The 16,212-nt window shown below is 40.4% G+C and overlaps 1 protein-coding gene across 1 annotated transcript in view; it reads right to left on the reverse strand.

Annotated features, from left to right (window-relative positions):
- Nucleotides 1-16,212, reverse strand: part of LOC139456465 (ATP-binding cassette sub-family C member 9-like) — an 80,306-nt gene that overhangs the window by 31,194 nt on the left and 32,900 nt on the right. Inside the window, exons 7-16 of the mRNA XM_071238197.1 lie at nucleotides 12,640-12,774; nucleotides 11,633-11,795; nucleotides 10,860-10,900; nucleotides 10,074-10,328; nucleotides 8,943-9,514; nucleotides 7,442-7,537; nucleotides 6,215-6,299; nucleotides 4,327-4,407; nucleotides 3,863-4,000; nucleotides 1,786-1,910 (exon numbers count right to left, since the gene is read on the reverse strand). Coding sequence (XP_071094298.1) covers nucleotides 1,786-1,910; nucleotides 3,863-4,000; nucleotides 4,327-4,407; nucleotides 6,215-6,299; nucleotides 7,442-7,537; nucleotides 8,943-9,514; nucleotides 10,074-10,328; nucleotides 10,860-10,900; nucleotides 11,633-11,795; nucleotides 12,640-12,774 — 1,691 coding nt within the window. The remainder of the gene's footprint in view (nucleotides 1-1,785; nucleotides 1,911-3,862; nucleotides 4,001-4,326; nucleotides 4,408-6,214; nucleotides 6,300-7,441; nucleotides 7,538-8,942; nucleotides 9,515-10,073; nucleotides 10,329-10,859; nucleotides 10,901-11,632; nucleotides 11,796-12,639; nucleotides 12,775-16,212) is intronic.

Below are 16,212 nucleotides of genomic sequence, written 5' to 3' on the forward strand. Positions count from 1 at the left end.
AATCATATTTACAATTACAGGTTACAAAATGCACAGATGCTGTTACTACAATATTCAAAGGATGTGTGGCAATACATTTCGAGCAGAAAACACGATAGAAATCTACAAAGGGAATGTATTTACGTTTTGGAGACAACAGAGAGCTTGGAATTCTGGCGCTTTTCTATATATGACTTTTGCATCACAATGAGCGATATGACATCATAATGGTGACGTGCGATGTAGAGCGAAAGCCTTGCAAAGCTTGCTTTGTTTTCTTTAGGGATGCCCACCTCATGTTAGCTTACCAAGTTGCCGTGTTTATATGCTTTCAATGCCTGTCATATGTTCGAGTGAAGTATTACGGTGTAAACAAACTGCTTGAGTACATACAGAGCCATATTTTGTTCGGTGATTCCGTAATTCAGATCATTAACCCACTCAAAACACTGGACTCAACCCATGCCCCTTCACTCAATATATTTGGTAACACCAAAGAGTTCGGGTTTTATTTAGTCATGGTAGAATGGAGATAGACATACTGTTTTCAATGTAGAGCTAGGTTACCAGTAGATTTAACCGCTCTAAATTTGACATTTGAAACCTCATGCTGCGCGTTCGGTTCCACATTCAATTTAGTGGGGTTAAATCTACAGGTAACCTAGCTCTACATTGAAAACACAGTATGTTTATCTCCTAAATGAATCTGGACGGGACAATCCAGTGATTGACATCATGACCTTCAATCTACACGATCAACCAAGAGAGTGAGCCTGACGACAAGCATGGGTTGCTGAAGACCTATTCAAACCCGGTTCTTTACGGGTCTACAGACTTTTCACAACCTTTAAATACATCCCCTTTCTTTATCATATAATCATATCATTTAAAAGGCATATTGATATTCTAGTTTAGAAATCATTCATACTGTTCCTTCTGAATACTGTAAACAGCTTTATTTCTGCGCCGTTAAATATTGCGAATACCACACCGAAGATAATACTGCGATGAGATATTTTTGCGAGTTGCCGTGTTGAGACGACGCCTCGATTACCAACTTCTCTCCAAAGCTAGTTAATCCGAGTTGGCCGGAAAGTTGACCGGAAAGGATTGCAATCAGTTATCAAATACGATAATTGACTCAACTCAATCAAGCGAGGTTGGAAGAAGGCAGGATTACTGTGAGGTAACAGTGACACTAACTGGTCTGTTAACACTGTCATGTGTGATGTATTGTGTGACCATTCTGCATTCATTTGTGTTTCTAACTTATTGAGTAACTTGTGGTTCTGGTTGATGATTTCAACATTTGATGACGTGTTGCAATGAATAAAGTATGTATGTATTATTTATACTTATTTTTGCATTATGAATTCGCAAAACTCGCAATAATAAAACGGTCGCGAAAAATTCCCTGTTTACAGTATATTATTATGTGTGTAATGTTTACAGTGCTCGAGTTAGCCATAACAAAATGCACCAGTGCAACTTTTTACTTAAAGATGCAACATAATATTTATGTCTACAAGTGCAGGTCCAAAGAATTCAAATGTGAGCCTGACCGACACTTACTTGTCCACACAACATCAATCGTTGACCATACTATTATCATCACTAACCTTATGTCATGTGTAATTCATGACACAGTCATCACAGATTTTACTTATTTGGACTAGTTGATGCATCGTATCAACTGAGATAAATTTATGGGACCAGTAAGCAGACTGTCTCAGATCCCAACCAAGTCTGAATTGGACAGATTTCAGTGTACTTTCATCCCTCCCCAAGGGCAGTAGTAGGACTTACTTCACGTCAGTAGGCTTTGCATCTTTTAAGGCCTTCTTCCAAGAGTCGTAGAGATCCTGGTCGTACTTCTTGACATCTCCAGGCCGACCCTGGTACACAATCTCACCCTCCTTCATCACGATCACCTGGACAACACAAACCTGGGGTCTCACAAAGGAAAACTTTCACAAAAAAAAGCCATTTTCCAGTTTCGCCAAATAGGTCTGTTTATTGTGATGTCCCTTTGCAAAACCATGTGACCATAGACACATTGTCAAAACATCTAACAAGAATGAGTGTGGTATACCCATGTTAAATATACATTTAAGTGTAAATATAAAATAATTTTTATTCATATAACAGTTTAAACCGAAAACAGTTGAAAATCTGGTTGTGCGAACATGGGCATTGTTGACCGAGGATGAACTACACTTGACACTTGACTGTTGCAACCTAACTGACGCATCCAATATACTGCAGCTGTATAACCTGACTGACACATCCAATATACTGCAGCTGTATAACGTAACTGACACATCCAATATACTGCAGCTGTATAACCTGACTGACACATCCAATATACTGCAGCTGTATAACCTGACTGACACATCCAATATACTGCAGCTGTATAACGTAACTGACACATCCAATATACTGCAGCTGTATAACGTAACTGACACATCCAATATACTGCAGCTGTATTACCTGACTGACACATCCAATATACTGCAGCTGTATAACGTAACCGACACATCCAATATACTGCAGCTGTATAACCTGACCGACACATCCAATATACTGCAGCTGTATAACGTAACTGACACATCCAATATACTGCAGCTGTATTACCTGACTGACACATCCAATATACTGCAGCTGTATAACCTGACTGACACATCCAATATACTGCAGCTGTATTACCTGACTTACACATCCAATATACTGCAGCTGTATAACGTAACTGACACATCCAATATACTGCAGCTGTATAACCTGACCGACACATCCAATATACTGCAGCTGTATAACCTGACTGACACATCCAATATACTGCAGCTGTATTACCTGACTGACACATCCAATATACTGCAGCTATATTACCTGACTGACACATCCAATATACTGCAGCTGTATTACCTGACTGACACATCCAATATACTGCAGCTGTATTACCTGACTGACACATCCAATATACTGCAGCTGTATTACCTGACTGACACATCCAATATACTGCAGCTGTATAACATAACTGACACATCCAATATACTGCAGCTGTATTACCTGACTGACACATCCAATATACTGCAGCTGTATAACCTGACTGACACATCCAATATACTGCAGCTGTATAACGTAACTGACATATCCAATATACTGCAGCTGTATAACCTGACCGACACATCCAATATACTGCAGCTGTATAACCTGACTGACACATCCAATATACTGCAGCTGTATTACCTGACAGACACATTCAATATACTGCAGCTGTATAACCCGACTGACACATTCAATATACTGCAGCTGTATAACCCGACTGACACATTCAATATACTGCAGCTGTATAACCTGACAGGCACATTCAATATACTGCAGCTGTATAACCTGACAGGCACATTCAATATACTGCAGCTGTATAACCCGACTGACACATTCAATATACTGCAGCTGTATAACCTGACCGACACATCCAATATACTGCAGCTGTATTAAATGACTGACACATCCATTATACTACAATTGTATAACCTGACCGGCTTGTCCAATATACTACAGTTGTAATTCCTGACTGGCTTGTCCAATATACTACAGCTGTATGACCTGCCTGTCACTGCAGCTGTATTTCCTGACTGGCTTGTCCAATATTCTACAGCTGTATTTCCTGACTGGCTCATCCAATATACTACAGCTGTATTTCCTGACTGGCATGTCCAATATACTACAGCTGTATTTCCTGACTGGCTCATCCAATATACTACAGCTGTATTACCTGACTAGCTTGTCCAATATTCTACAGATGTATTACCTGACTGGCTTGTCCAATATACTACAGCTGTATTACCTGACTGGCTTGTCCAATATACTGCAGCTATATTACCTGACTAGCTTGTCCAATATACTGCAGTTGGTGCGTCACAAGGATCACAGACCGCTTTCTCTGCAACAAACGCCGCTGTATCGCCTCCTCGAACACATGGCGTCCTACATGAGCATCCAGCGCCGACAAAGGGTCGTCCTAGACATGAAAGGAAGAAACTTTCAGGACATGAAATTAAATTGTTTAACTCCGCAACATTGCAACTAAATGACGGCGGTCTGAAAAAAATTGAGTCTGTTTTCTGACTAATATGTGTTTAACGTGTTCTGACTAATGTGTTCAACATGTGTTCTGACTAATGTGTTCAACGTGTGTTCTGACTAATGTGTTCAACGTGTTCTGACAAATGTGTTCTGACAAATGTGTTCTGACTAATGTGTTCAACGTGTGTTCTGACTAATGGGTTCAACATGTGTTTTGACTGATGGCTTCAACATGTGTTCTGACGAATGTCGTCCACTCACCAGAATGACAGCGTCCGCATCCGAGTAGATGGCCCGGGCAAGACACACCCTCTGCTTCTGACCCCCACTCAATGTGACACCCTGCAAGACACAGGTAGTCATATACTTAATTTTGTATTAATACCATAAAATAAAAAAACTATTCAAAGGTGATAGCCTGCTTACGATGTTCAGACTAAAATAAATCAAAACCTCGAAATTCCCATTGCTAAAAATAGAGTGTGGCCAGATGGCGCTTTGAAACGCGTCCTTTATATTTCCATATATGGTCTTTGGGCAACGGAATAACTAATCTCAGGACGTCATTCGTTACTATCGATGGAATTCCCCGGAAGTCGTTTGTTTCATCCAATCAGAGCCCAGCTTACAAGTAATAGTCGGTAATACGAACGATCATAAACAGAGCGACGGAAGAAAACTTCCACACATGGGCATGTTCTAACAACAGTCATATTTATTTTATTAATGATTGAACGTTCATTATATCAAAACTGGACTGTAAGTTAAAGCTTGGTCATAATTATTAGCTGTACTAGTACTGATTTTATTGAAATAAAAACTTCACACGCGAAATATTTGAATTGAACATTTATTATTTCATTTCTGCACGCACTGTACAAAAACCTACCGCGAACACTGATATTTCATGATCAAATTGCCACTGTGGAAGGAAGTACACTTGAGATCCATCGAGTTGCCTTTTGTGACAAGCTAAGGTTGCTGGGGACCTACATTCTACCATGGAATCCCCACAGGCCAAATGCAGTGTGAGAATCATACACGAGAAACAAACTATCCACCATGTTTGTTGGATGCTCGTAATAGAGCCGCAAAAACAAAAAAACACAAAAAATGGTTTCTGAAACCGTTGCTAAAGAAGGAGCGTGTGTACATCCCTTACAAAAATGGCAGAACGTGTCTGCTATACTGCATCTTTAATACTTCCACTGAGGAAAGGTGATGATGAGACTTGTCTCACACAAGGTAACTGCTTCTACATATTTATGTTCTCTCTGATATTTGTAATTCACAAAGCTACTAGAGTGAGTGAGTGAGTATGGTTTAACGCAGCTTTTAGCAATATTCCAGCAATATCAAGGCGGGGGGCACCAGAAATGGGCTCCATACATTGTACCCATGTCGGGAATCGAACCAGGGTGTTTGGCGTGACGAGCAAACGCTTTAACCACTAGGCTATCCGACCGCCCCTGGGGCTACTAGAGAGTTAATGTGACATGACAGACAGATATCAAACACTACCTTCTCCCCGATCTCTGTAAGATCTCCAGCAACAAGAATGTCAATGTTACATGACATAACAAACACAACCTTCTCCCCGATCTCTGTAAGATCTCCAGCAACAAGAATGTCAATGTTACATGACATAACAAACACTACCTTCTCCCCAATCTCTGTAAGATCTCCAGCTACAAGAATGTCAATGTTACATTACATAACAAACACTACCCTCTCCCCAATCTCTGTAAGATCTCCAGCTACAAGAATGTCAATGTTTCATGACATAACAAACACTACCTTCTCCCCAATCTCTGTAAGATCTCCAGCAACAAGAATGTCATGTTACATGACATATCAAACACTACCTTCTCCCCGATCTCTGCAAGATCTCCAGCTACAAGAATGCCAATGTTACATGACATAACAAACACAACCTTCTCCCCAATCTCTGTAAGATCTCCAGCAACAAGTGTGTCCATGTTACGACAGACGGATATCAAACACTACCTTCTCCCCGATTTCTGTAAGATCTCCAGCTACAAGAATGCCAATGTTACATGACATAACAAACACTACCTTCTCCCCGATCTCTGTAAGATCTCCAGCTATGAGTGTGTCCATGTTATGACAGACGGATATCAAACACTACCTTCTCCCCGATCTCTGTAAGATCTCCAGCTACGAGTGTGTCCATGTCTTGTTGAAGGGCACAGGCGGACATCACCTTCTTGTATCTGCAACACAACATAAACACATACAGAAAGGTATCTATCTATATCTATATGATACATATTGCAGTTGTAATATCTTAAATGCAGAATGAATAAACAGGCACAACAGATGGAACATATGTCACAAAATGCTCCCTCAAGACTATAATTAAGAACTGACATTCACATTGTGTGAGTTCATTGGAGTACGAACCTTCATAGAGTGAGGGACAAACTTTATGAACGTCGGAGCTTGCTAAACGTCCCCTACTAAGACCAAAACTTTACATGAGATCTGATTGGTCCACGTGATCTTGATAAAATACAGGGACTGAAATAAATTTCTGAGAGGGAGAATAAATCTTTTATACCCCAACAAGAAGAAGACAGGCTGCATGTGGATTTCTTAGCAGGAGAATAAATCCCTTTTCCCTTTTTTGAAGAAAGAAGCCGCATGCTTTTTCCCCCCCCGAGTCAATGAAAGTCATGTGACAAGTTAATCTCAGCTAAATCAAACAGTTGTTTTCTATCAATTATTAATTTGTTTTAATTCTTTCACAATATCATTTTCAGACATGTCGGTCAGATAAATTCACTGTAGCAATATCACTGGGGGTACATTTCTCTTGATATAAAACCTAGCGCAGGATGCAAAAAAAACCATGTACCCCTTATGATCGGGCTACAACTTGTATTATAGCTAAAATGGATAAAATTATCATTGAACCACCCGCATGTTATCAGAAATCAGCGGGCCACTGTAACTTGATAATGACCTCATATTGCTTAACGACGGGCCAGAAGAATTATCATTTGCATAAGCCCTCTGCGTTTTTAACTGCCCTCCTTCGTCGGGTAGATAATGGAAGACCTTGGTCTTCTGCAAATGATAATGCCCTGAAAAATAGCATTACCTGTATATTATCAGAATAGTTTTGTTTCATGACCATTTGAAGTATGTTTGTTCACTATCACTCAATCTCTGAAAAGAAAGTTAACTCTTTCTGCATGGTTTTAATAAGTGTCCAGATTTTCTAAGTGCCCAGGGTGCTCTTTACAGAGAATATGGTAATTTATTTTAGACTATCCAAAGAATATGCTATTGAACCTGCCAACTTGGTCAAGGAAAGTACCAGGTTCACTGTCAGTTTACATCATGGCCTTACCTTCTCCAGATGAAGGGGTTACCGAATAAGACATTGTCCCTGACCGATGCATTAAGCAGCCACGCCCTCTGTGGAGCGTATGATATCCCAGTGTCTCTGAAATAGCAAAAAATGAGGTGAGGACAAATTGGGTTTAACGTCGTGTCTAAAATTATTGCACTCATATAGCCGAGTGCATGCATGTGTGCGTGTGTGTGTGTGGCTGCTTGTACTAGTCCTGACTGATGCGGATTTAATATTAGCTCATGGAGATACCATGCTGCAGTTTAACATGAATACTCCACTCAGACAAAGTACACGGACTCCGAGCCAACCAGTCCTTGTTTTAGCCCCTGAATGTCGAGCGCCAGACAGGGTAACAAGAAGTACCATCTTTCAACATCTTGTATGATATGGCCGGGGATCGAACCCCGGACCTTCCACTCTCTAGGCGGACGCTCTACCACAAGGCGTTCCAATAAATGACTAAATTCCTTCAGGATGTTAAGGCCCTAACAGATTAATTATATATCTTTTAAACAGTTGAAGCATCCTCTTTTCAATATATTTTCAGGGCGGGTGGAGGGGAGAAAACCTACAAGGATTTCCATACTTGCTTTGAAAACAGGTATGAACCGTCGAAACAACATTAATTAATATTGCTAAGTATTATGTATAAAATTTGTTACGACACATTCATAAAATATATCTGGCTAGGACATATTCGCTAAACATGGCACCTTCAAACAGACCATATATCTTCAACCAGTTCAGTGGTCTAATGGTTAGAGTGCCTAACTGCTGATCAGGAGGTTGTGGGTCGATTCTCGACATCAAATAATGAAAAGGTTTGATTTCATGTCTTCGATTTTAGAATATTGGACATTTGAAACACTAAGTCCAAATTACATCTGCTTCCCTCCTCATCAGGGCTTACTAGTAAAAAGTAAAACCTCATACTCGGTTTTACTAGTAAAAAGCAAAACCTCATACCAAGGATGAGGTCTTACTAAGAAAAGTAAAAAGGCCATTACAAAAAAAAGTAACGTCAAAGACAATGGTCAATAGTCGTGAGTGAGTTGGATTTTACGCCTCTTTTAGCAATATCCTAGCAGTATCAATGCAAGGGACACCAGAAATGGGCTTCCCACTTTGTACCCATGTGGTGAACTGAACCCGGGCCTTCAGCGTGACAATCGAATACTTTAACCACAAGGCTACCCTACCACCCCCAATATCCATGATAGGTTTATAACAGGAGTGAAATCAGCAGACATCTGGACCATTCTGGTGGTAGCCCACTAAGCTTTTGCTCACATTGAAGACCCAGTTTTATTCAAAATAGGGGCACAAAATGTGAAGCCAATTTCTGGAATACATAACAGTGATATAAGGCTGGTATATTTGCTAGAAGCTGCTTGAAACTTAACTCACTCACTCACTCTCACCCATGCATCTACCAACTCGAGAAACCACTCACTCTCACAAATGCATCCAGCAACCCGGGAAACCACTCACTCACCTGGACCACTCCACTATGCCTGATGCAGTGACCATTTCCCCCAACATGGCCGCCAGCAGAGACGACTTCCCTGACCCAACAGGCCCCACTATCACCGTCAACTTCCCTGTGGGGATCTTCAGACTGATGTTCTTCAGGGAGAGAGCAGAGCGGTCCAGCTCCCAGCTGAAGTTAGCCTGGGATATTTCCAGCACTGTGCGCAGCTCAATCAACAGGCATTCATCAGCAAATTCATCCTCATCCTCTGTGGAAAAGCCGCTGTGATTCCGCTTCCGCCTGCGATCAGCGGTGGTTTCCATGTGTGATCCGATGACCGGCGCGCTTGTCTTACGTACCAGAGCTAATGGTTTAACATCCAGATAGTCGGAGCTGGTGTTGTGTGTGAGGCTTAGACGCTTGTTGTCGAATATGTCCATCAAAGAAGCTCCACTGTTCTGCCTGCTGTGTCCCGGGGTGTGGGAGATGTGACTCCCCAGGGAACTCATACTGCTGCAGAACGCCTCGTCCTTCGTCAGGGTTGTCAGGGGTAGGCCCGTCTGGACATCATACTGCACCATTGAGTCCTGCTTGGCCTGTACATAACACAGCCTTGTCAGCCAGGCAAAAAGTGCTATCCACATGGGTTGGATGGATGGATGAGTGATGGATGATGGATGGGTGGTACTAACGTGGGAAGAATTGATGTATGGATGGATGGATGATGGATGGATGATTGAAGTATGGATGGTACTCACATGGGAAGAATGGATGATGGATGCTACTCACACAGGATGAATGGATGATGGGTGGTACTAACGTGCGAAGAATTGATGTATGGATGGATGGATGGATGTATGGTACTCACATGAGATGGATGGATGGCTGATGAATGGTACTCACATGGGAAGAATGGATGGATGGATTGATGGTACTCACATGGGACGGATGGATGGATGGATGAATGGATGGATGAATGGATGGATGATGGATGAATGATGGATGATGAATACATGACACTATTCACAATGTACGGACAAGGAAACATCCAACTGTTAAAATTATACATAACAAAAGTCGGAAACACAAATATTGCAAATATTCTCAACATGGATCACATCTCTATTCCCCTCCACCATCAAGGACATCACCTACCTCCTCCTCTGCAGTGTCTATGCCAATGTTGTGCGTCTTGGTCTTGTTGTTGCCAGTGATGTGAGGGCCCTCTACTTCCTGTGACAGCAGGTAGGGCACGAGTCGGGCACCGCTCACCTTGGCGTTGGCAAACGATGCAGCAAATATGGTGAGAAGCTGAAGAGGAGTGGACAGCATGTTGAAGAGTGCCAGAGTGGAAAAGGTGCGGCCAGCTGTCAGGGGCTCCGTTTCCAAGTATGGGTAGATGATAAATGTCTACAAAATATAAATATAAATTGTCAATGCAAGAGAATTACTAGTACTCCTGCGATGTAAATAAAAGGCAATCGAGTGATCAGTGAAGCGGAGAATCCAGTGACACGTTAGTTCATTTACTGATTTGGTTGAAACTAATAAAAACGATACTTAATTTTGAATTACGTCTGCTGTGTACAAGTGCAGTGATCCTGCTGCTTGTAAGTAAAGAATAACGTTTGACAAATATATATGTTTTGCAACACAGTGGGGGACAGTTTTCATGTCTCAGCCTAAACATTTCTCTGTAGTTGACTACAAAACATCCACAGATTAACTTCTGTATCAATTATACTGACAAGAAAATAGTCCACAATTTATATAGTTTTGTTTATTTGTTGTTTTCTGCCGCAGTCATCAATATTCCAGGAATGGTGCAATATTTTTATTCCTAATGTATGATATTTTGGATACAAAAAAACACTCGTCTAATAATCTCTACATACCATGTAAAAATTACGTGTTCCTTATTATTGTGAGTGGGATGCTTACCAATATTGCCCCAACAGCCGGAGCAGCCATTCCAAGAAATCCTGAAAGAACAACAGCAATCTATTCAGTTATGAAAACAAGAGGACAAAGTCATTGATATCCCCCTCAATTTTAACTACTTGTCATCAATACGTCAACAAGTTATATTGATTGCATAACTACCTGCATTTTCAGTCTTAGTCAAAGTTGTTGCGATGAAAACACCAAAAATTAATTCTTCAAAACTCCCAAACAAAAAAAGGCATAAGTTCAGCACTAAACCTATCACTGTGCCAATTTTTTCTTTTACATTAATGAGGGTAATGATATTCTCTTTATATTTGATTGGTAAAATTTCATATGAAATGTGTATGAATTTTGACAATTAAGTAAGAACTGATGGCATCATAAATAACTGTAGCCACTGATAAAACTTTGCAGTCATACAAACAAAACAGACAATTCTAGTCCTGATGAATAGTGTACCTCTCCTGATAATATACCACATGACAATAACTTTTCAATGATAACCTAGTCATATGACCAATACTGACCAATGAGCCCCCTGATGACAGTCATGTGACCAATACTGACCAATGAGCCTCCTGATCACAGTCATGCGACCAATACTGACCAATGAGCCCCCTGATGACAGTCACATGACCAGTACTGACCAATGAGCCCCTGGATGACAGTCACGTGACCAGTACTGAACAATGAGCCCCCTGACGAAAGTCACATGACCAGTACTGACCAATGACGCCCCTCATGAAAGTCACATGACCAGTACTGACCAATGAGCCCCCTGATGACAAGTAGAGGGAAGAGGAGGTGCAGCTCCTTCTGCCTGGACTCCGTGACACTGCGAGCGAAGATGTCCTCCCACGCCAGCAGCTTGATGGACTTGATGCCCTGCAGCATCTCATTCACCTTCTTCACCCGACTGTCTGACTGAACCTGGCCACAAACAAATGGTACAAACTATTGTCATACAAGAGTGACCTCCCCTCAAATTGTATCCCTTTATTGTAAGTGTCTGGCCCGTTCTCAAACTGTTGACTTCCTTTTTACGTTAGTTCAACATTGACAAGGCAAAATAAGGACAGATGGTCGTTTATGGAGTTAATATAGCCTCATTGCTTTTTTTATTCTCTTGAAATGTTCCGTTTAAACTGTAAATTTATCACTTAACTCGTCAATCGAAAACCATTTGTTACGCAATGCGCCATTTTGGTTACTTGACCAGTGTGTATTCTTTCACTTCCACTTCGAAGTTTTCAAGAATATTTTTTGTTAAATTTGATTTGGCACATAATCATATCTATATGTATGATACAGAATTTCTGCGACTCTCAATAACGTTTGTTACTTTTTTTATATATTTTTTGTATGATTTGCAAACACTAAACTACTCTTTTAGGGGTGGTGACCTATCCCTGTGTGTAGGTAGGGAGAATTTACGTTTCAAGGTTTTATGTTTGTAATGAAATAATTAATTTTCCGGTAAACAACGACACAAAAAGTATATAATAAATAGGATATTCCATGTGTCTCATGAAATATCATGTATCTGTCATCTCGTGATGGGGGAAGAAAAGGAGATATTTTCACTCATGAAAATATGTCCCCAGGGACATACAATAATATTCACTGTATAAACTTCATGACAAGGAAATATAAGGTTCCTGTAATGAAAGTAATTATCAAATCTTACAGTACTCTGGACTCCTACTTTAATAGGTCAAGGAAAAACTCTGTTGAAAGTACAACATCACACACAACAATCTGTCGGACAGCCTACCAGGAGCTTTTTCTGGAGCCGCGACATGACGACACCGACAATGTAGATGAGCGGGGCACACAAGACGACGAACATTCCACCAATCACAGCACTCCAGCCCATCCGGAAATACAGCAGGACAATAGTCACTAACACCTGCCAAGATACAAAAGTTTCATGTTACAATTGTCATCCAAATTTCATATTCATAAACATAATTTTGCTGATGTCAATTGGAATCATTTACTGATAAGAAAGTAAGTTGTAATTCGACTGCCCAAACAAGGTTCATACAGATATGGAACACAAATCAAGGCCTTTTCCAGGGTTTACAGGGCTTTCAACTGTAATTATAACGGCTTAGTTGGGTTATTTGTCTTAGCCTGTCAATATTTTGTTTGAATCCAGCATACTATAAACAGTCAAGTCCCGTTAATCTGACATTGTTGGTTGCATATGATTATGTCGGATTAACGAGTATGTCGGATAAACGAAATTAAGTAGTATCAACATTCGTGATCGAACATCGGACAACTACACAATAGGTAACAATACAAACATGTAATAAAAAAATGAAAAATGAAATATTCATATTGTTTTATTACATTGTTAGAGGAATATGTTTTCTAATCATGCAACCTTTAAAGCTTAGCACAAAACAACTGTTACGGACTGTAGGACTTATTCAAAATACTTTAAAAAGGATAGTCTGGAATGGAAGTCGCCAGTTTGAAACTGGTGCCGCAAAGCTTGAGAAAGCTGCTTTCTTTGTGGCTGACGTTGACTTCCTGTTAGGCATTTCATTGGTCGGTCATAGTTCGCAAAAGATCGTTCTGTTGTGACCTGTAACAGGATGTCCATGGCGATAGTGAGAACTTGTATCTGATTTTAATGAGAATGAGGTAATCTAAGCATGTGATTAATCCTGTTTTCTTTATTTAAAGCATTAATTGTTTATTGTTACGCAAGTTTATCTCTTGTAATATGCAGCTACCAGCCGACTCGCCTCGCATCAAAACACAGGCTGTGTACTAGTGGGCAGATGACCACGGAGTACACTGATCACTGTGTCAGATTAATGTGACTAATTAATGAGTGATTTCCGTAATTTGTTGCAAATTTGGTGTGTCGGAGTCGGATTGCGAGACTAACGGGTTTTAATAGCACTTATTGAATCGGTTCCCATCATTAGTGTCATATTAACGAGTGTCGGATTAACGAGACTTGACTGTATTAGTCATAAGGCCTAAAATGCAGTATGAAAATCACAAATTTTATATCTACAAACAACAAACAAAATAAAGTGAGTCTGTCATGAATTCTTCATGGTATTGGTACACCAATTTATCACTGTGACAAATCACATTTAAACATTCTTGGTATGTAACTATTATTTATAACAAATACATGTCATTTTGTACAAATTCAAGGCTTTTCAAGATATATTGTTGATTCCAAGCCTTTTTCTTTGGCTGTCACTAAAACACAATACTTTTCAAGAAGGACCTTTAAATTCAAGGCCTTTTCAAGCCTGAACATTGCAAAAGTGTGTGAACTGTGAATTTCATGTGTACAGAATTTTCTGTGTAGAATGGATCATTACCCCCTGGTGTTGTCAGCACTATTCCACCTGTATCACAGCAGCCTGTACATAGTCATGTCACAGTTGTTGATCACATGAGGTGAAATGGGGTTAAATGTCACATTCAAGATTATTGCACTACACATAGAGATGTGCACACACATGCATATCGAGTGGCTGCTTATACTAGTCCGGACTAAAGCCATTTTTATAGAGCTAGCCCACTGAGATACCATGCCACAGTTTATAACGAATACCCCACACAGTATAGTGACTCTGGACCAACAAATCCTTGTTTTATCCCCTTAATGCAGAGCGCCAGGCAGAACAACAACAAGTACTATCAACCAATTATAAAAATAATTTTAAAAATAATTCTGCAGAATGTTAACCTGGAATTTACCTTGAATCAGCAGTGAAATGTTTACCTGGAATGAGCTGTGTAATGTTTACCTGGAATGAGCTGTGAAATGTTTACCTGGAATTTACCTGGAATGAGCAGTGAAATGTTTACCTGGAATGAGCTGTGTAATGTTTACCTGGAATGGTATAAAACGTTACCTGGAATAGTATGAACCGTTTACCTGGAATGGTATGAACCGTTTACCTGAAATGGTGCGAAACATTTACTGGAATGGTAGGAAATGTTTACGTGGAATTGTATGAAACCTTTACCTGGCATTGTATGAAACACTCACCTGTAATGGTATGAAACACTAAGGGTGAAACGATACACCCATATTCCGATGCATCGCGATACTTGACCCACGATACCATACACAATACACGAGGGGGTGTATATCACCACGATACGGAACGCAAATCTTAAGTAGAGTTCCCTTGCTTCCCTTGTAACGCATTGCTATCAAAATGCACTTACATTTTTAATAAACTCTAATACGATGTTTCCCTCCACTCCCTCTCTTTGTTTTACACTATGAAACATAAATCAACTAATATTCTAATACATTTTCAAACTCTGAAACGTAGATCGTGTAAGGTAGGCAGAACATGTTGTGTTGTCTCTTCGGGGTTTACGTTACCTTATAAGTCTTGCGATTGACTGCTCGGTGTGCTCGCTGAATGTATTAACCAATCAAACAGGTCGTATTATATAACTGAATGTATCCTATTGTTTCATTGGTTGACATTCACTGAACAGCCAACCAGAAGGCTTTAGCACGTGTAACGATGACCGGCACGTGCTTCAAACGACTTGAAAACATGGAAGCAGCCGAGTTTTGTTAGCGAGATGTTAGCGAGAAATGCGAGTTGAAAAAGCCCCCCAGTTCATTTAAGTCAGTTGTGTGGGACCATTTTGGATTTCCCGTATTATATTGGGATGGAGTGCAAACTGTCAATAAGGAAGAAACGGCCTGTCGCCATTACTTCACTCGTGTGAAATACACGAATAGTACCACAAACATGTCCACTCATCTTCGTCGCCACCACTCGGACATAGATATTGGCGGTAGCAAGGTTCCATTTTCTACACAAGGTACGCAGTCACGTGTTGTTGATTTCACCAAACCCTTGCCAGGCAGTCAACCTGTCTCTATTATGTAATTAAATCAAAATTACCGGCTGCATCGACCCATGCTGGGGCTATCACAAACAGCATTGGTGTTTTCATTGCTTTGGATATGCGACCGTATTCCGTTGTGGAGAATGTGGGATTTTGGCGTCTTGTCAACACACTCGAGCCAAGGTATCAGATTCCTTCCCGTACACATTTTACAAATACTGTTATGCCTAAACTGTACAAGCACACAAAACCTGAGGTCTTGAAACAAACTGAAAGTGCTTCGTCTGTTGCTATCACAACTGATGGGTGGATGTCACATGCGACCGAGAGCTATGTTACTATAAATGCACATTTTGTCAGCGAAGAATGGCAAATGGAAAATCCTGTGTTGCAAACACGGCCCCTTCATGAAAGCCACAGTGGAACAAACCTGGCAAATGTTCTGACATCTGCTTCATCAGAATGTAAGATTGACAGGTTTGGAAAT

This window comes from Haliotis cracherodii, unplaced genomic scaffold, assembly GCF_022045235.1.
Source record: "Haliotis cracherodii isolate W230 unplaced genomic scaffold, xgHalCrac1.p SCAF_11, whole genome shotgun sequence".
NCBI classification, from domain to species: Eukaryota; Metazoa; Mollusca; class Gastropoda; order Lepetellida; family Haliotidae; genus Haliotis; species Haliotis cracherodii.